At 35.2% G+C, this 22734-nt stretch overlaps 1 protein-coding gene across 1 annotated transcript; it reads right to left on the bottom strand.

Annotated features, from left to right (window-relative positions):
• Positions 1-1341: 1341 nt before the first annotated feature.
• drk (growth factor receptor-bound protein 2 drk) lies at positions 1342-22729 on the bottom strand. The gene is made up of 5 exons (XM_083111101.1): positions 22107-22729; positions 13082-13179; positions 11196-11315; positions 6895-7060; positions 1342-3205 (listed from the first exon to the last, which is right to left on the bottom strand). Exons 1-5 carry the CDS (start codon positions 22182-22184, stop codon positions 3032-3034), a joined length of 636 nt encoding a protein of 211 aa, XP_082967227.1. The 5' UTR covers positions 22185-22729; the 3' UTR covers positions 1342-3031.
• Between the last annotated feature and the right edge of the window lie 5 nt (positions 22730-22734).

Below are 22734 nucleotides of genomic sequence, written 5' to 3'. Positions count from 1 at the left end.
ATAATTTTGACGTACTCTATTGGTACACAGGTACTTGCACAAAAAAATCCAAGTATCAAACAAACTGCCTTCCCCCCCAAAAAAAGTCCCGAAAATGTCATTTTGAGCGATTAAAATACACAATTTTAACCTTAAAATTTATTATGAAGGAATAATATTTAGAAAATTACACAGAAATATAATTGTAGCCTATAATGTGCTTAACATCACAGATTTTGTCTCATTGTCGTAGGACTTACCAGAGCTGAGAAAAAAAAGTTGCCGCTGATGCTTACGAATGGAGAAAATGACGCGCGCCATGATAAAAAAATGCCCGCCATCTTCAAATCGGTGATAGTAAAAATAAAATAAGAGTGGTTCTGAACTGTCAATATATGAGGCTCACACCACTCAAAAAATAAACTTTTTTAAAAATGGTCAAGCAACCAGCTGGTATGATTTCATATGGATTGACCCTAATTAATTGTGAGCTTTCATTTGCTACTGCCAAATACAAGAAAGTTATATTCGTGATAGCCATTTTTATTTCAGGTAATTTTATCTGTAAAATGTATCACTGTTCTCAGATATTACATTTACATTTGGGTTTCTTCAACAACAGCGACAAGACAAACTTGTCAAATAAGACCAATATAATACTCTTGCCTTGTAAGTACTCTATCCATTCGAAATTGCCTGTATAAGCCTCTTATAGATGTGTAATGTATAAGAACATGTTTAAATTATCTCTCATATATACAAGAATTATTACTCAAATATGCAGAAAAAATTAATAAGTTATAATTTAGAATGCTGGAACATGCAATATATTATTAATAATTAAGATACTCTTATTCTGTTAAACTAATATTATATGCAACTACAAAATCTGGAAGGATTATGGATGACATTACGCATTAAATTTTTGTATTCCATCTTTCTCATTGTACATACTTTCTCTGAAGCATTTAGATCATATATTTTGAAAAAAGAAAAGAAAAAAGCTTTATTTCTCTGTGTGCACACACATTAATGTAAGCCAGCCAACCCTCACTATCCATCACAATTGTGAATAGTACAGAACAAGTGTGGGTGGTGGAAGGGAAAGCACAAAAAATAATATAAATTTATCTTGCAAAGCCCTGATGGTGGTTTCTGAATTATTCTTTATCACGTGTCTATATGTTTATGTGAATGTTTCGCATAAAAAACTCCACATAAATCTAACAATAAATGCAATGTGCAACCCATTTATTACAATACAGACCATGTTCTTATTGTTATACTTATTTGAAATTTAATTATCAAGCAATGCACACAAGGGAGAGAGTGCGTGTGCATGTATATATATTTATGAACGCATTTGTATGTTAAAATGAGAGCAGTTTTATCTTTTTTCTTTAAACATCAATGCACAAACATAAAACAGTAACAACAGTACATATACATCACAAAATATGTTTCTGTGCAATAGCAAAGTGTTCTAAGATATCTACATCGGAAATATGCACAGCTACAAACTGCTAAATATCGGAATCACATGTATGATGTTGGCCATGACTTTTAAAACCAGGTATCTAATATTCACAAGTATTATAGTGTGACCAGCACACAGCTTACACAAAGCACAAGCAGTTCATAAGGTCACTAAAAAATCCATGCTATTTCCTAGAATCTTCAATCCGGACTTTTGGTGTTACCCCTTGTTACATCTTTCACATGAGTAATCCACTTGCAATATCTCTAAATTGGACCCATTAACTTTCATTTAAACATAATGAACTGTATTAAAAAAATATACACCACACAACTGACTCGTTTTATTCTCGTGTGCATTTTCAGTTGCTTTTTGCGAAATCTTAAATTGAATCTGAAAGAATGGGGCATGCGTCGGTACGTTGGTGAGCATTCCGTAGCACATTACGTACATCGCAATTAATGTCATAATTTCTTCTTATTACAGAAAGAGTTTCTTTTTCATGTTTGTCATAATGTTTATTTACAACAAATACCTCTGCTAGTAACTACACCCTAAATTCAAATTAAAGATCAATACAAAACAATGACGATTCCAAGTTCTCGTGTCAGATATCTGCACACCAATGACGACAGCGTGTCATTTGAAAGCAGCGATTTGTAAATAATAAACATGTTGTGTTATGTATAAATTCTGAAAAAACATTAATATATGAAGTTTCAATATAAATGAAACAAAAATCTGAATATAAACCTAAAACTCAAATTCACAAACAAAAACATTAAAACAAATTAAATTTACATTATTAATGACATTTTCCCAGGTAAAGTGTATAAATGGAATATTCCGAAGTCGTATGACCTTATATGTAGTAAATTAATATTATAAATGTGTGCAATTGTCACCGAACTGCAGTTTTTATTACAAAAGAAAGAATACTGACAAATATACAAACTGTTAGATTCTCTGTAGAAGAATTATAAAATAACAATTACAATAGTTTCATTTATGTATTACTTTTACGTGAAGTAGAAAAAATTCAGAGTATGCAATAGCCTGCAGTAACAGTTTAATGCTGGTCAGCAAATCAACAGTACAGCACAAAATTAAAAACAAAAGCAGCAGTTAGATTATATGCAAATTGTTATTAAAACATCACCTACATCACAATTAAGCATTTTAACTCAAAATGCTGCAATAAATGTACACCTATATAAAGAATACTAATACCTTGCACATACAAGCATTCACACATAGAAGAAATATACAGAGACATATCATTCAGACTCAACTCCTGATATTTGTACAAAAAGCAACTCTAAAGATCATACAAGGAAATAGTTATTCAATGCACCATCACTTTCTTATTAAAAAATACAATCTATGCGACTATCTCTCAGTATCCTTGTCTTACCAAAAGAATAGTAGCAGGGTAACCATGCCAACAGGCAATTCGATGTCCATATTGTTTTTATAATTGCACATATACATTTAAGCTCAGTTGAGAACCCCTGGCATCTGCACTTTCGTTAATATCTTTGTAAACACTTTTAAACTCTCGTACAAGAAGTCAGTTTACGAGTGGTATGGTGTGACGTACGTTGCGGGGAAAAGACCTTTTCGGGCACCAATCTCACCATGCCACCAATGCTGGTCGGTGCGATCGGTGACCGTTATGACATCTCCACGTTTGAATTCCAACTCACCTGGTTCCTGAGGTGTGAAATCATACAAGGCTTGGACCAGGCACTGAAAAAAATAAGGACAACAATCACCATGCTGCATTCTAAATAAAGGGTAGCTACTCTAGGACCATGATAAAATTCAAGTATGATTCCCAGTCTTTAAGGTGAACTTTCGATAAATTCAAGGCTACAAGCAGATGTTTTCTCAAATTCAACCTTACGTATTATCGCCTCTCACCACCCTCACACACAGTAGCGTACGCAGGATTTCGTCAAGGGCGGGGGGGGGGGAGGTATTTCTAAAACTTTCTCCAAATTCACATTACCTTTGATTTATTATACTTTAATTAAATAATAATAATCACAATTAATTAATAATACTTATAATTAATTAATTAGCTGAATTACTACTAATACCACTACTACTATTATGTAGTAGAGATATACATAAATATACCATTTATGAAAACAATAGAAAGAAATTACTTTCTAATCATTCAATTTTTATCAAATCCTGGGAGCATTTTTTTGTTTTTGTTTTTTGTCTGGTCAACGAGGTGAGACATTTTAAGGGTGAAGAAAATCCATAAAACAAGAAAATATGTTAAAATAAATTGAAATAATTAAAGTATGGAACTCATCCAAAAAGCTGCGGTGGTCTGGTTGGTAGAGCATCTGACAATCACGTGGAAGATCCGGATTCGATTCCCGAAATTGGTTGGAATTTTTCCGGCTTCTTCCCCGCATAAATGTCCCCGATAATTCACATCTGGATTGTCTCACTGTTCTTACCAACAAAACATTTTCCAATAGTTAAGCTTATTGTCGTTTGAATAATTGTCTAGTCAACAAGGTGAGACATTTTAAAGAGAGACATTCAAACGTGCTGCGGTAAATAATACAATGGGAAGGAAGACTGGTGACTATTCTTGTCCGCCTAGCCTTTGTCTATACATTAGCCTCTAACAATGAACCAAGAACTTTCTTTAGTTAATTATCATTGTTCACACAAAAAAAATACACGTTCGTTGAACACTGGCGTACGTAGAGGCATGGCCGATGGTTAGAGGCACATACTTTTGGTAAATAAAAAAGCAAAATTTCAGTATAAAAACAGAGTCAATTTCGGGTTCAAAAGCTGTAAATAAAATGAAATTTCGCTGTTATAGCGGTGAAAAAGCGGTATATAAAATTACATTTTGGTTTTAAAAATGTAAATATAATCCCAAAAACTGCAGTATTACACAAAATAAACATATCACTTCTAATAGCACATTAAATCATTACCAGAATATTAAGTTTATTCCTGTATAGAGGAGACGTCCATTTTTGTTTTTCAAATATTTACAGCAAAATTAATCAATTTTCCTTGAATTGCATAACACACAGGATACTTCAGACTTCAGAAAGTGTCGCGTCGGTATATAAACGGTAAATTTCGTGTTCAAGAGTCTATTTCGCATTTTGCAGTTCATTTCGCATCATTTCATGACAAAACAGGTTAGGAAAATGCACCTCACACCTTTCAGAAACCTTAAAAATTAACATTGCAATGTGTTATTTCAAATTTCGTTTTTTTTTTTTTTTTTTTTTTTTGTCAAAAACTAAATATGCATGCCTCTACCGATGATGCTACAGCCCCTACCAAAATTTTGAGAAAATCAGAATTTTCAAATAAAAATCCGTTAAGAACTTTAAAAAATCAAAATGTGTAAATACGAAACCTCTTTTAAAGTGAGTCCCGATTATCATTTTTGTCTTTGAATACAATTTTAATAGACTGAAAAGCTCCAAAAATACGAAATATTTTATTATGCTTCCTGCCCTCCAAAACGAAGCCATGTGTTATCCACATTTACTATTCCGGCCCCTCCCCCCCCAAAAAAAACTGCGTACGCCAGAGTATTGAACATTGTTGCAACTGAAATACAAAACATTTTATTTCTCTTTTAAATCATAGTTACCCTCATATTTCACTTTCAAGAACTTGTGCTTATTTTCAAGGCATCACTCTGAAAGATGTGTGTGCTTGGAATGCTGTGCTTTTCTCCATGGAAATAATAATTCAAATTATTATTAGTGGTAGTAGTAGTAGTAGTAGATGTAGTAATAGTAATAGTATTGTCCCAGATCTTTGACTGTGGTAAATTGGCCATTTAAATTTTTTTCCACAGCATTTTTCATATTATTTCACAAGCTCAAGGGGGGGGTTTAAACCTCGTAACCCCCCCCCCCTTGCGTACGCCACTGCTCACACATATATTAAAAATATACAGTAAAGGGTCTGGGTGATTCCAATGTAGGTTATCCAAAAATTCTAATTCAATACAATTAAACGGTATATATATATTTAAAATATGTAATTCAAGGGGCGGAGTTTATATTTGCCATTTCACATGCTCGGTCTCGAAATACATCTACAAACACAAGAAACAAATGATATGGGATATACTAATCTCCGAAAAATTGTTAATCGTATAAGAATTTCAAACTCAAATTTTTAATTAATCAACTTCAAGATATGATATCTTGTAATAATCTGACGTCTGTCATATAGATTGTTCTGGAAAGGATACACGCAAAATAAAAGAATCTAAAGAATTCTGTGTTATTTTCCATGCAGATTTCTTTCCCTTCCTAGATAGAAATAGAAGCTAAACTTTGAAAAACTTGCCTCGGGGCATTTATAAATACGTAATAATTCATTAGGATTAGAATTAGAAAAAGTTGCAATTTTTCATGTCTACGGAGAAAAATTCACACGGAATTCCTGGTGAGGAGTCATTCTGAAATAACATTTCCCTCATATTTTCAGAACAATGTTATAAAAGAATTGGAAAAATTAACCAAATGATTATACTTGATTTAGGATTATCAAAATACTACAATCTGACCAAATGCTATGAGGGTCAATCCATATCAACTGGTACAACTCTGGTTGCTTGATCATTTAAAAAACACACACACATATATTGTAGGGCTGAGCAGATACCGATACTTGAAAATTGTAATAATTAAAACTTGTTCTCAAAATTGATTAACATTAGTGTGCAAGCATACCACTCGAATATATGAATCAATTTACCAAGATTTTTGTTTTAAAATATTCAAGAATCACACCAGACTATTAAATTGCATGTTATGTTATCAAAAAATTCTTATTTCATACAAAACTTGTGCACAAATGAAACTTCGAATTTTACATAATTCTCAGGATAATGAGACTCCGTGTCTTGCAACATTTTTGCGGAGTCCGTGAAATATCAAAATGCCGGAATAGTATCGGTAAATAAATTCCAACCTATACTACTAGTACTGGCAGATACTGATACATTGGCAGTGAGCCTTATCTGTTGACAGCTCACAACTATTATTTTATCATCACAGTCATTGATTTCAAGATGACGATTTTGGCTGCACAAATTAGGTGTGCCACTCTGGCTTCCAAAATTTATCCAATATCAAATTAACATTTTTTTTTGTGACCAACAACACTGTTAATAAGGGGAAACAAGTTAACACTAGTGTTACTTGGTAAAGAGATTGTTGACAACTTTTGACAAATTGAACACAAAATTTAACTATAAATGGCCATGCCATGATAGCTGATGACATTTCCCATCCCTACGGTATATGCATAACTAAAATTGCAACAAAATTCATGTAAAATCTAGCATTATCATGCATACAATTTGTACTTAAAATTATCTGATTTCTAAATGACAAGATAAAGGTGGGCATGTAACTACTCACCTCTTCGGGTATCATATCTCTCAATTTCACGTCTTGAGACCGAGACACTGAAGCCGTGCGATGATATTCTACCAGCTCGTTCAGACTGTTAAATTTTACTACCCACAGAAAAAATTTACCCTGAGCATCTCTCAGAACTTTAAAATGCTGAACACCATCTGAGCACCTGCAACAAGATAAGGAGAGACACTATAAATATGAGCATCTGCAAACTGAACCATGACATGACTATAGAGCAACAAAAGATTAAATATATTATATTGATACAGTGACATTGACAATACTGTAAAATCTACAAAAATAGTACATATTTATTAGCTTTGACCTCAATACGTTTACAGCAATTTCGTGTACTTGTGTATGGATAAACTGACCATTATATTTTGATCCAAAACCAGCACGTCTTAAGAAAATCAGTTTAACCCCTCCTAAAAATTGGTAATCATAAAATTATATTATTAGTTAAAGAATGGATCACATAACTGAAACATTATAAACAAGCAAATAAAATGTAATTTTCCGTTATTACAAAGATAATATAATTTCAGTACGACTTCCATTTGATGTTGGGCCTATGCTCAACTCAAGTGGATGTAATATAATTTTCACCGCTTTTAGAAGGAAGTAAGTAATATCTTAATGTGGTTCACTTAAAATCTGTACCCATTTATCCGACAAATAACCCTTATTTTCTTTCCAGTTCTTTTCCGATAGAACATATTTGTTTCGTCCTCTGAACTAGAAAATACATTAAGATTCGCCAATTCATTAGGATTTGTATTTAGAGTTTGTCAAAGATGCAGGAATTTAAATTACTGTTGCAGACCCCCCTTGAAACTAAAAGTACGCTTCTTGACCATCCTTATTCACTGCTCTAGAAATAAGAGTAGGCCCACATAAAACAATAAAAGCCACGATGCGAGCTAACTTATAACAGTAAACTGCTGTCTACTTGAATCTTCTAGTAGATGACTTTGATGAAGCACTTGAAACAGATCCATCGACAATTTGTGTAGCATGAAATGACTCAAATTTTGATTTGGTTTTTAAGCTATCTTGTAGAATTTTATAAAACGAGACATATTGAGGATTTTTTAAAAATATGGATGGGACAACCAGGACACGTCTCTGAAATGGGAATGTCCCGGTCAAAACGGGTCGTATGGTCACCCTATGTATGAACATAGGCAGAGCTGCTAACAACACAATGGTGTTGACATGTGAATACTGGTGTTGGATTATCCACTCAAATTAACAGTGATACTTTTAATAACACTTTCAACAGAGAGATTTTTTAATTACAATTTTTTAAAATAATAAAAACACTTATTTTGTTTTAAACAAATAAAACATTTGCAACATAACGCCAAGAAGGCTTATTATCTAAGCCACTGCCCCTCCCACACCAAATACATATAACTTCACCCTGACTTATCTCTGCACTTCAAACCCTGAAGATGAGAGCTATGTTAGCTCTCGAAAGCTCAGAAGCCTATATGGAAATCACCTGGCTCATTGCCCGAGAAACCCTCTTCAATGGTTGATCTTTTAATCACCCAAGGAAAGACTGTGTTTCTAGCTATAAAGTAACTTCTTAAAATACATATTTAAGTTCCTTGTAAATCTCGCATGTAGGCTGTTGGAGGAGGTTCGACTATTCCACAGTTGCCATGTCCCACCCTATCTACATGGTAACTACTTTGTTTTCCGAGATATCACAATTTATTGTGAATGCAACAAAATAAATTGGCATTAACAACAATTTACATTAAGTGTGGAAGATAACTCTTTTATCCACATACCATTCAAATATAAAAGTGTTTTAAACATGCCAACCCTGGTTTTAACATGTGGTACCTCCAACGAACACATGGGATCTGTGTTTGAAATTTTTAACATGTAACTAGACATCAGGCAACAAGAGCATAGAGAAAGAAAACTTAATTTTTTGATCCACTGGCAACTCCCAAAGAAGCTCCAAATTATAAGACCCATTTTATACTTTTTAGGGTATTCAAACTGCAGAAGCAGGGTAGCTACGATTTTCTGATTATGAAATTCCATGACTTTTCCAGGTTTTCCAGACCAGAAATAAAATTTTTCCAGACATGTTTGTCGTCATGATTTTTGCTTTTGAACCTCATGTTTTCAATTAAATATGCAGGCACGTTAATTATTATGAATATGAATATACACAGTTATTAGCAGAAAATTTACCAAGTTGATTAATATAATGCTATTCAATGAAAAAATAAATAACTATTGTACTTCCCCATTTTCACTAAGTCATTACAATTAAGGTGGTGTAAAAAATCAATTAAAAAATGTGGCATATATCAAAGCTTTACAATGTAACCTGTATACAACCTCCATTAGCCTATATCAATACAAATGAGAAAAAACAGAAAATTAGGTAATGTACCTTTAGAAAATATGCAATAAGTTTAATGATTATATTTTTTTACTTTATTGAAAATAGTACATATTACGGAAATTCAGAAGTTGAATGGGGCCGGTGACCAACCATAAACCTAAAAAAAATATATACGCGGGCCATACTTTGGAATCAAATATCTCCATTATTTGAGTTTTCCACATGCTGGAACCAATTTTATATTACGGAAAACATCAAAATCTGTCTTTTAAAAGGTAACAGTTCTGAATGTTTTATGATTTTTTTAAAAAAAATTCCTAGCAGGAAGACTAATTATCATAGAATTTTGGCAATCATTGTGACACGAAATTTGAACCTTTTTTAAAATAATGAGCACTATTTGGATTCGAAAAAAGTTGTTTATGTTGAAGAAAAAAACTTCAAAGTGACCTTACTCAATCATACACGCTTCCCACGGACAATGTATTCTCTGGTTGACAAGCGACAGTAAGTATCGTAAACTAGTGGGAATGAATGTAGAAATAAATCGGAACCTTAGTAGAGTGTATTCAGGGTCTTTATTTTAATTCTAAGACAACCAAACCTGACCTTCCTAACCTAGCCACAAAAGCATATATTCACAAAATCTTAAGTAATCGATAAAACTCTGCAGTATGTGTTAAGAGACATAAATCGAAATCGAACCATGTAAAAGTTGCATTTGTAGCATGATGAAATCGTAATAAAACAAAAGGAACTTGGGCTCATTTTCACCACTTTTCAGCATAATTTCATTCTACATGCAAACAATACGTAAAATTACTATCGGCATGAAACCAACATGTCTAACCTAACAACGATGTGGGATACGTTTAATTCCTCTATTTCGCACCAGTTTTTAAAAAATAAATTCGTTCTACATGCACAAAACACGTGCATATTCAAATAATGACATCACTGATACTACATAAAATCACTAATTTCTCGGGTGTAACACATCTCTGCAATGTAAAAACTACGACAACGAGCAAATGAACTAGTTGATCAGGTTGGTTCTGAACGGGTCGCAAACAAAGGACTCAAATTCACAGAATGGGTTCACGGGGGGAACGAAGTAGTGAGTCCCTTTGTTTTTACTCGGCGTCCGTACCCGTCCAGTGTGACGTCAACCACAGCCAGTTACGTGTAATTCTGCTCTTCAAGCTTTATTGCAGATCCAAAACCAATGAACTGTCCGAACACCAACCTGCTCCGCTTCACGTATCAAAAGAGAACGGGTTACGAACAGGTGTGTTCTTGAAGAAAGAAAATTTCCTCACCACACACAAAGCTAAAGCAACATTTTCTCCACAAGAAATTATGAGGATGGCTGAGTAGCTTGTTCTCTAAGGAAAAATCTCACGCCTCTCCAAATTCCGGTCTTGAACAGGTTCACAAGAACGAGTTGCAAAATGAACGGATCCAAGAACCTAGATCCGAGAGTGAATAAATATAGAATTGAAATGCGAAGGAACCATAATTTTGTACGTAACAGACTAGAAGTCATAATGATGAGAGGAACAAGTTTCTGAACTGAATCTTTTGGGGGGACTGGAATCACAAGAACCGAATTCGGAAGTGGAAATGAACCGTTCGTTCATTTTGTAACTGGTTCTCCTGCAACTCCAAAATGCATGTAAATTCCAGAACATATGCAAAATTCCCTGACTTTTTCTGACCAACCAAATTCTCTGACTTTTCCCTGTTTTCCAGGTTTTCCAGTCGCGTAGCAACCCTGAGAAGGAAGTGCACACTCAACAAATCCTACTGCAAAAACTTTACTATTACAAAAATGGATCTTACTAATGAAAAATCTGTAATGATTCCACATAAACAATCAAAAGTGTTCCAATAATAAACTAAATATTTTGAAATGTTATCTACTTACTTCACAGATAATGAAAAATCACCAGGTGAACTTTCGCTAACTCGTATTAAAAATGCTCCTTCATGTTTATTCATTAATAACTTTTCAGCATCTGCTCGTGTTATTCTTCCATAGTACCAGCTGGAAAAGAAACATTTTTTACAAAATATAAAAACTAAATTAATTTATCTTGGTTTGCAAAAAATTCATGTAAAAAATTTACACAAAATGGCCCTTTGCTTTCCTATGTGATTTACAGATCGTTAAAGTGTAATTATTATTCACACAATCATGAACACTGCTCCGTAACAATATTCTGTAAGAAAGTCTATTAAAATTTTATAATTATCGCCATTTTAATGAGAAGCATAACATCTGAAATACAAAGACATTCTGAGACCACAAAATACACTTTTTTGGCACGTGAAGGACTGTATCACAGATCTACCACATTATGTAAAGTTTGATATTATGTTGAAAGTGAATTAAGAGAATATGAAATTTCTCTTCTTGAGGGTCACTTTCAACTTAATAATAATAACAATCCGTAGCTTAGCAGCCCTGGAAGGGCCATGACCTATCTCCGAACTGCAAGTCTCCCTCTCACAATCCTACCTAGATCTTCAATGGGTAATGGGGTGATTTGGGGCCAGCACGTCGAACCCCTAGCCGTTGTAGGAGATTTCCGAGACTGGGTTACACTACTCACTCGTAGCTCCCCAATTTCCTCACGATGGTGGGTTGCCACCGGCCCTATACACAGGCCGAGAAACCAGGCACATTTCAACCTATGCTGTCCCGCAGTCTGAGCCCAAAGCACAGCACCTTAGACTGCATGGCCACGGAGGATGACTCACTTTCAACTTAGCCACTTTAAACATTTCAAGCATTATCCAATTACATAATGTGTTATGTGCACTGCATAGGCTAGCGTTTGTGGTTTTTATTTCATATTTTTTCTGTCTATAATGCTAATCATTAACACAAGAACGAGTGAAAATTAGGTGAAAGAATAAACACATTAATATCCATGCCCTGGCCAGGACTCAAACCTAGGACAGGGTGTCTACCAGTCAAGAAAGTCATGAAAGACAAGAAAAAGTAAAGAAATCAACAAGTAGGTCCAGATGTCAATAAAAACTCATGAAATTATACTTGTGGTCAAGAATATTTGCTATCACAATGACTGATTCATTTAGTTTATTTTACTTCACTTTTCTGCCCCTTTGGCTTATCACGAAGATGAGGATGAATGGTGTTAGGATAATATGGATGAAGGGACAATCACAAACATCAGTCTTCATCTTAACTGGACTTTTGGTAGGGGTTTTTCATTAAATAAATATTTTCTTAATTACTATTTACAACTTTACCTAAGTAGGGATCGAATAAATAAAAGTTAAGAAAAATGAAAAAAAGGTCAAGATTTTTTTTTTATTATTTTGGTAGACACCCTGTAGTTTCAGTTGTGAAACTGTGTGTCACTGCATTTGAGGTACAAAGAATAATACACAAGAGAATGGCAAGAAGTATAATTTCCCTATAGTCTTTACATTTTTTTAAAAAAAATGCTGTCTGATGCTTTGGCATGCAAAATCCACATCTATTTTGTGGCACTGTTCTCTCTCTTGAGTGATTAGAACTTTATGCGAATTTGGAGAGAGAATTGAAAAATATACTAAGAAAAATAACAAAAAACTGAATAAAATGTTTTGGGTTCTTGACTCGTACTCAGTATTCAACAACACATTTTGCTTGCAGAAACTCAACAAATGAAACTAGGTGCATGCTTTTAAAAACTTGGAAGTATTTACATTGCATCTCTTAGCACTAATTGAAACATTGTGCTACTGAAAAAAAAGACAACAAAAGTATGTGATAAAATATTAAATAAAATTTCTACTTACTCGTGATTCTTCATTTCTATATAATTGCTAGGGATAAGACCTTCCTTTCCATCTAATTCTGCTCTATACCAATTCATATCATCTTCCATATTAAGAATCTGAAAAATAAAATCAAAGATCAAGTCATTTTGACACAAAAAAAATGCTAAAAACCTGCATGTTTTTCAGAACATGGAAGTGTGTTGTACATATCTATCCTGGAAACAAGGCAACATTATCACTAGGATGCAATAATATACAGGGTTATTATAAATGATGGACCCATTTTCAAAACATCATAGGTAGGGAAGTACAGATCCAAATTGAACAAGCTATATACCAATGGAAAGAGGAAGGTTCAAAGTTTCTGGCGGGCAGCGGCCGGCGGGCTGTGGTGGTTGTGGAAGCGGCCGGTAGAGTTCGCGAGAGGACCGTCTCTGTCAGTTGTGAGCGAGATGGCGACCTTGGAGCACAAGGTTTTCTGCGTGCTTGTTTGCCGTGCAGCCAATGGTGGCCACATTGAACATTTATAACAGTTGCTAACATTGTGGTAACAAACTTTGAACCTTCCTCTTTCCATTGGTATATAGCTTGTTCACTTTGGATTTGTACCTCAATAAATATGATGTTTTGAAAATGGGTCCATCATTTATAATAACCCTGTATTTATGACTTATGGACTTAAGACGCGAACTGTCATGGTCCCCCCTCCCCCCCCCAAAAAATATTGTTGACTACATAATTTTTTAAATTGTGCAAGTTCATATTTTGTCAATATATTCCAAATATGCATAGCAAATTTCAATCATTCACAGACCTCCCCAATTATATAGTTACTTTGTAATCAAGCTGTCCTGGGTTTGATCTCCCATGGAAGAACATTGGCAGTAAGTGTAGGTTTAGTCCACATTAGCCTATCTCAGTATAAAAGTTTACTTAAAAGAAAAAAATTCCCAATGATGTGCATGACAAACTATGGGTATTTTCCATGAAGAATGAAACTCTGCGAGAGTAAAATAGAAAATTTATAAATTATGCATAACTGAGAAACTAAAACTATGGATGTTTATAAAGAAATATACTTGTAATACTCTCTAGTTTATACTGTTAGTATAAAATAACCAGAAACGTGACATATTTACTAATTCTTGTCATGGCCGTAGGCCGGAAAAAGTTTCGAGGTGGGGTTTCCATGGGCTTCGCAAGAAATTTGAATAATAGAAATAATAACAATAACAATTATTAATTAATAATAATAATTAAAATTTCATAATAAATAACTCATTGATTCCAAACATATTATTATTATTGCTGTCCTATATCCTTGAGGAGACTTTTCTACTCTATCCATAAGAACTGTGAATATGCAGCACAACAGTTTTTTGTTGTTTTGTTGTTACGTTTCATGCAATGTTTACTGAAATGTAGCTATTATATTTTGTTATTAAATTTTAGATACCTCAAGAAAAATCTGAGAGAGAAATTTTAGTCATAAAGAGTATGTTGTTTGATCATTCACATAAAACTTAATGTTTGGAATTTTGAAAAGTGTGGATTAAATGGTAAATCATAACCTGGTGCCTGTAATGTAAACTTAATTTTTCGATCTAACGCAGTTTTTCTTTGGTTGTTCTGTTTGAATACTAACTGGACTTTATTTCAGTTATTAACAATAAAACTACCAAATGTTCTGCTATTTTGTAACTTGCAATAAACTATGTCAATTCAGGGGAAGGGGGGGTTCTATGGACCAGTTCGATCCCACTTTCCGACGCTCATATTGTTCCTATGCTTACCAAACAGCATTATTTAAAACCACTATGCACTATACAAGTATGTGTTTTATAGGACCGCTTATAGAGTAAATGTATGTACTACATCGACCGCTGGGTGAAGGATAGTGAATGTAACAAAGCTGGATATCCTAGGTTTGAACTCTTATCAAGGGGGATTTAAACCCTTATCAAACAGGGAATTTAAAAATTGGAATGGGAATTTTGGGACAATCGCTATGGAATTTTCAGTCTGATCCAGGTACAGCACTGGAAAGATGACAGCAGAAGTGAAAATGAGGGGGTCGCGGGTGGGCTGCGATTCTGAGAATTATACCAGTTTTGCTCAAATTTCAGTATTCAAAATGTTTGAAAATTCTAGCTCGATCATTTCATAATTCTCTCTCTGTTGCATTTTGTGAAACTGTGAATAATTTTTCGAAAATATGTTACAAATTTTAGTTCCTCAACTCCCATTAATCCAACATGCCAGAAGTTTCGTGGGGGGGGGGGGGGGGGTTGAACCCTAAAAAAAACCCTCCAAATACAGCCTGATTCTTGTATTCACTTCAAATGCAATTTTGAGTGATTTTCAAGTAATTTTATATTAAATTACTCTTTCCAGATAGTAGTATGCCTATCTGCTGAAAATACCCTAAAAAAATATACTCAACTGATTCCATGTCACCCAGGCTATGACACCTACCAATTCGGATTTTAATGAAACTTAAGTGTATTTGTCAATACTACCAAAGTATGAACATATAAAATTTTTCTTCTGTACACATCAGTTACTGAGTAACAGAAGCTCCAGTTTCAGTATTTTGCAAGGATTGGTAATTGCTAAGATTGTGGTAAGATTAAGCCTGTAGTGCTTAACAGAAAAAATGCAGATGAAGATTCTGATTATGAATAATGATCACTAATTAAATTAATTATCAAGAACAGGAATTCCCAACCTTTTTATGTTTACAGCACCCTTGAGAATTAGATTAAAAACTTGGGTACCATTGTTAGATTTTTTTTTTCAATTTTTAATCTTAAAATTGAAGTGGAATGTGTTATCAGGAGCAAGTTAAATTTATTGTCAAATAAATACTACTTCAGTACTAATGTTATTCATTTCTTGAAAGATATAACAAAAAGAACAAACACCCGAATAGAACACACTCTACAATGGAAATCACTCAAAAGTGTTTTGTTTTATTAGTGTGAGCACAAATGTTTGATATCTGGCTGACTTTCTAATAACATTTTCACTTTTTTTCGGATTTCATTTTCCCCTAAAATAGGAAATAGACCGATTCAGTGACACCCCAGTTGGGAATCACTGATCTAGAACAATCCTACTACATTTATTGTCGGGACGCGCTAGCAAGCGGCGTGGGACCACCCACTCTGGTAGCGACGCGCTGTTGCCGGATTGACCTACTTCAGGATTCTCGCGAGCCCACAGAAACATGAGGAAGGCTGAACTACTGCAGTTCCTTACGTTACACAAACCCCAGTTCCCCATATATCGAATAGACAAGCTTGCAGAAGAAGCGGGACATACGGTGGTCCGTCTCCCGCCTTATCATTGTATGTACAATGCAATCGAACTTATTTGGGCACAGGGCAAAGGGCTGGTAGCACAGAGGAACACTTTGCCACCTTTTACACCGTCTAAAATTTTGCAATTGACAGAACAGGCTATCGGGGATGTGACAGCAGATAGGTGGCGTTCGGCTATTGAACACGCAAGGAAGATTATTTCCGAAGCATGGGAAAAGGAGGGAGTTGAAGAGCAGCAAATGGAGGATTTTGTAATTTCACTTGGGCGGGAAGACAACAGTGACAGTAGTAGCTCAGATGAAGATGTTCCTTTACCAACCAACAATGAAGATGATCTTGGGATAGCGCCACTGAAATGGTAGCCAGTAAGCAAAAACAACTGATTCTTTAACTACTATTTCTGTTCTTTCATTCATTTTTTATGTTTTTACATACAGGTAGCTCAAAGCATTAATAACACATGTAGCAAATGTATCATTAATGTTAAGGAAATCAAGCAATTGCCAAGCATTTCGTTGTAATTTATTGAACTCTGTATTGCCAGAGCCTGTATTCTTATATAGCTCCCAAATTATCTCACTTCACACACCCACATGTGCCTCCCCGATGGCACAGTGGTAGGGTAAGTGTTGTCGCCTTGTAATCAATTAGTCCTGGGTATGATACCCTGTCGAGGCACATAGTGGTTCGGATCCCACTTCCAACTGTAGGTCCATTTCAGATTAGCCGCAGTGTGCAAAAAGTGGACTTTAAAACACCAACTCAATCAATCAATTCACACACAATTGATTTGTTCTTGATAAATTCTTCTCCGTAATACAGTAACTCAGTTCTGTAAAATTCTGTTTTGGAGGTGAATTTTTGTAGGTTCCTCAAAATATAATTTAAAAACGTGTTAACGAAACGAAGTTGTACGTAATTTTTTTATACGTAATTTGCCCTAATTTTCAAGAAATACATTGCATTTGTACGTTTTGAAGCTTCAACAATCGCGGCATGAAATCAAAGGAGAACGATTTGCCACAGTGTTGTTCATAACACAAGACGCATTTTCTTTTGTTGGTAATTGTGATACGATACAACATAAATAAAAAGATGCCGGCAGCTGATGCTTTCAATGTACCTTAATAAAAACACAACAAAGGTTCTTTCAGTGAAGGTTTTCGGTTGCTGTGTAGAGCAGGAAGATAAAATGTTTCATGCTTGCCAGAATGCCCGAGCTTGCCAACAGCTGACTAGCCTGTCCGTGTGTTTGTGCGAACGTGGCAACGTAGAAATCCCCCAGCAACATGGCAGCCAACGAGGAGACAGACTTTGGTCACGTTCTGCCGTTCTGATTGCACGCCGCTTCTTATCGCGTCCGTACTGTAGTTTACAAACAAGGAGATTCGAATCTCACAATCGGCCAAGATGACAACCTCCTCGCCAGCTGTTTTGTACCCTCGTGAGGCAACGGTCCGAGCTGCCCCAACCAAGTTGACACAAATGCAGAAGGTTGAAGAAGTCTCAGTGGGGAACAGCTACACTGGTCATAAGACACCAGCCAAGCCCGTTTTTGCCTGGTATCATGAAACTTTCACAGTTTTGACATAGTTGCCACCTTTAGAGATAAGTGGATAAATATGAGTGATTTGTAAGACCCATCGGGAAGTAATTCATGAGAAAGATAATATCTACTCTTCTGCCTACTTTTGGAAAAACGAATGTAGTATCTTTCCATTTTACATGAGTATTTAGATATAAGATAGATGAATCTAAAGGGCCATCCAGACTTTTTGTTATCGATTTGTTCCTTACGAAAAGATATATCCCTTCCTCTCACCTTCTCCTCCCTCATGCACACATGTATTGCAACTGAACATCGAATAGATCCTAGACATTTGTTGTAAAAGAAATTTTCGAAATGTCAAAGGAGACTCACATCACCAAAGGATTTTTGACTTCCATATTTTTAAAAAAATACGCAGAAAATCTATAATTATACATGTATGAATTTTACTTGGAGATAGAATTCAGTTAGTTGCATTGTATTTTGAAATTTTTAAATCCCCGATTTGATTTAGCAGATGCTACTCTAGTTTTAGCGCAAATCACATTGTAGTTGTTCATAACACTGGTGGTTGATGTGCCTTGTCGATTCCTATAGTGTATAAAACGTAGGATAATGAGTGAAAATGAAAGGATTACTCATTAGTACATACTCTGTTTTCCACGTTACCAAACAAGGATAAATTAAAAGTTTTTTTGGTAACACTTTCGTATAGCAGAAACGGATTTCTTACTTTTTACATAAGAAAGTACTGCGAAAATATCTCTCAGACACGTTATTGCTGCTGCCGCCATTTGCTTTCTGCACATGAGCACAATGTTCCCTGTGTTACATGACGTAACCCCCAGTAAGTGTTTCAAACCTCGTCGTGTTTTCACTATAACATGACATGTATCTAATTCTTTTAAACTATGCTGGCCTAACCTAACCTAACGGGAAATGGTTTGTGGGGCTAATGTCAATGGTTTGCGAGGTATTAGCATAATTTCAAATCCGGGCACGAAAGTAGGTATTTTTTCAGTGAACAAAGTTGCAACACTGCATAAATCGACAAAACACTCGCACAACGTGCAATGAACCAGTACGCTATTGCCATAATATGTGTTACAGAATCGAAATAACGAATAACAGTAAGCACTCGTAAATGTAAGAAATAGACATTATTTTCGTTAGAAATTCATTATTACACCTAAAGAAATGTTCCGCAATGCAGAATAGTATGTTAGCAATGTAAAAAAAAAAAAGCGAAATAAATGATTTATAGGTGTTTCACCTATACGAAAGTAGTACAGTTTCTTTTTTATCTTGGCCGGTGGCGCAACCACAAGGAGTGTGCGGGGAGCAATGCGAAGGGTTTTTTATTTTAGATTTCTTGATCATGTTGGCACTACCCATCACAGTAGCCACCACTGAATCCAACTGCACTGCTTTCGTTCTTTCACTGCCGCCCCCTTATTATTTAACACTGCAGTGGTTGCGTGGACCTCAATTCTCACATGGTACTGCAGTGTGACAACACTCTTGACCTTGGCTCCCAGTCTACCTTCCTAGGAGCTCTGTTCGTACAGCCGTTAATTGAAATTTATCCATTGTTGACTTGTTATTACAGCTCATATTTCAATGGAGTACAACAGTGATCCACAAAGTTTCTATAATCTGTTATAAATATATGAAGTGGGTGTGTCCACAATACTATTTTTGAATATTTGGGGGGGGGGGGGGATGACAAAAGTAAGATTCTAAAATGTGTGTTTTTGGTTAGGTTTCATCACATCCAAACGTAACACACTAGATTTAGAATTTCCTCCTGTAGTGTGTTGGGTGAAATAACTTATGTTTTTTTGTTAAGTGAACCAGAATACATCAAAAAGAACATTCTTGCAATAAAACCAGAGAAATTTTGACCAATAATAGGTAAAAATTATAATATTCTATCAGTCGCAACAGTGATCCACATGATCAATGATGGGAGTTTTTTTCATGCCACCACTGCAGTGTTAAGGGTTGGGGGCGACATTTTGGTGATTGGTGTTTACATGATCCTACTATGAGACAGGATTGTTATTTTTGATTCAATGCAATTAAGAATTATACCCAATTTCCGAATTTCCAGATTTATTTGCATTTCTCTCCCAAACAGAAGTTCTTACATGTTATTCTTCCAAAATGTGGGGGATGGAAGTAACATCATGTCGTTGAAGACTGGTCTTTTGTCGCTATTCCATGCAAATTTCAACCTACTTGCAAATTCAATGCCAGAGCCAGATTTCAATAGCATTGAAATATATATATATACAGCGGCAGCTTGAAGGGCAGAGCCACCGTGCCATGGCACTAACCTCAGAAGAAACGCATACCTTGCCAAAGTATTGTTAAAATTAATACATTTATAATTTACATACAAGGAGATTCGAATCTCGCAATCGGTCAAGCTGACGAACGCCCAAACTCCACACGGCATCACCAGCTGTTTCGTACCCTTGTGAGGCAACGGTCCGAGCCATCCAAGAGCTGGCCTGACCAAGTTAACACACGTGCAGAGGGTTCAAGAAGTCTCAGTGTGGAAGAAGGAGGGTAGCCATAAGACACCAGCCGAGCCGTTTTCACTTGGCATGATGAGGGACATAGCTGCCACCTTTACAGATAAATTGCTAAATATGACTGATTTGTAAGACCCGTTGGGAAGTAATTCATGAGAAAGGTACTAGCTACTTTTCTGCCTACTTTGAAAAAAGGAACGTAGTATTTATACAAAGTTAAATGAACATTTAGATATAAGATAGATGCGTCCGATGGATCATCCAGACTTTCATATTTCTTATAAAGTAAAAATCCTATGGTGATGCGAGTTTCCTTTGACACTTCTTTTACAACAAATGTCTAGGATAATTTCGAGGTCCAGTTGGAATATGTGTGCATTGAGGGACAATGATTTGTTTTTCCCCTTCTTCCTGTAATTGTTGTTTTAGGGAAACGTCCTGTAGTGTATAAAGATAAATTAGTGAGTGAAGATTAATTCGATTAGTGCATTGTTACTTATTTCACACACTGTTTTCCACGTTACTGTGCAACCACAAGGAAAGGGGGGGGGGCATTGCAGAGGTTTTTTTTTTCCCCTTCGATTTCTTGATCATGTTGGCACTACCCATTACAGTAGCCACCACTGTATGTGTCGAGGTGAAGCACAGTAGAGAATGGGTGTGAATGAAGAGAATTCAGGGTAGTCAATGGTATGTATGATCCTATCAGGAGTCCAATTTCTGTGCAAAATTGGGATTTATGATTTTTTGTAAACGTAATAGCCAATACTTATGTACATGTTCCCTACGTCTGTTGACAAGGTTTCAGCCTGTTCATGTTGTCAGCTGAACAATTATATGGCACTATTTCACTTAAGCCACCAAATACTGCACATGGCTCATATTGATGTCAATTCACATGAGAAACATGTCATCAGTCGTCTAATTATGAACCCACTAAAATTCCATCTGCAGTTTTCTCAATAAAAAGTTAATTTCTGGGGGTAAAAATTAACGCTGACTTTGGCCAGTTATTTATAGAATTTTCTGTCTGAAGTAAACTGATAATGTTAAGCATCGAAAAATATTTTAATGTTACAGGCGACCAAAGTTTGGCTTGCACTACTTTTAAAAACAAACTGTATATTAAGGTTAGGAAGGCATAAAATAAATATTTCTTATAATGGCAATTTTTCATATTATGCTATTAGCAATTTCTTAACTTTCATGGACGTGTGTGTCGGTAGGAAAGAATTTACGACATGCACTTCCCCCTTTCTTTAGTATCATGGACTACAGCCAACTAATAAATTCATTAAAGTGTATAAAAAGTAGTCTTGAAGATAGCCAAACAAATTTCTTCCTCCTCGCACACACAAATATGATGTTTGGTGCAGACGACGTAAAACTGTCAATTGTGTACTATTTTGATTGCCTGTAATGTGCTGTACTTCCCTAAAAGGAAAGCCCTGCTACGCCCAAGTACCATATTACAGTTGCGGGCTACGTAACACATATTCTATAAATTTTAACATTTGAAAAACAAAACATCCGTACGCTATTATCACAGGTAGTTCTTTATAAATGTAAGAACTAAAACTTTCCACGTAAGACTACCCGTTCCAGGTCCCAGGAGGTCACTTGACACTAACCTTTAGAATTTGACTTTTTCTGAAACTAAGTTCATCATCTGCTGTGGCATTGAAGTCATGTTTTGCGATGGCTTCCATGTTGAGACAGATCCTCTTTATCACGTAATTTGGATACTATCTTTTGTCAAGTAGGTTAATTCCTTGCACCAATTACACCATGAACTTGAAGATCCGTTGCAAAATTAACAAGGACCCACGGAAGGCACTTGCATTGATGCGAACAGTCATTCTATTTCATTATCATATAATAATGTTTTGAAACACTCGTTATTCTCTCCACTTGAACACCTATAACAAAATATTACACTTAAGAAGATACTTGTTGTTATCCTTTTGTTGAAAAACTTATCATGTCACACACTTCCTTAATCACACCTCTACTAACACAATTTCAGTAACTTTTCGGTCCATAACAGAAGACTATGTATTTTTCCGCATGTATGTAGAAAAAACTATGAATGGTTGAGCAAATTGGTACTATGTAAATAATATCACGCAGATATACCAATTAATATCTTGAAGATGATAAAATAGCAACTCCTCATACAAGAAGTTCAAAATCTACTTCAAACAGAAGTACTACTTCATCGTTGTATCATAGGTCTGCCTTCAGCGTAGGTGTTTTAAG

Source organism: Lepisma saccharinum, chromosome 24 (genome assembly GCF_977018435.1).
Source record: "Lepisma saccharinum chromosome 24, izLepSacc3.1, whole genome shotgun sequence".
NCBI lineage: Eukaryota > Metazoa > Arthropoda > Insecta > Zygentoma > Lepismatidae > Lepisma > Lepisma saccharinum.
The sequence above is the reverse complement of the archived record's forward strand: the minus strand, read 5'-3'. Positions and strand labels throughout refer to the sequence as shown.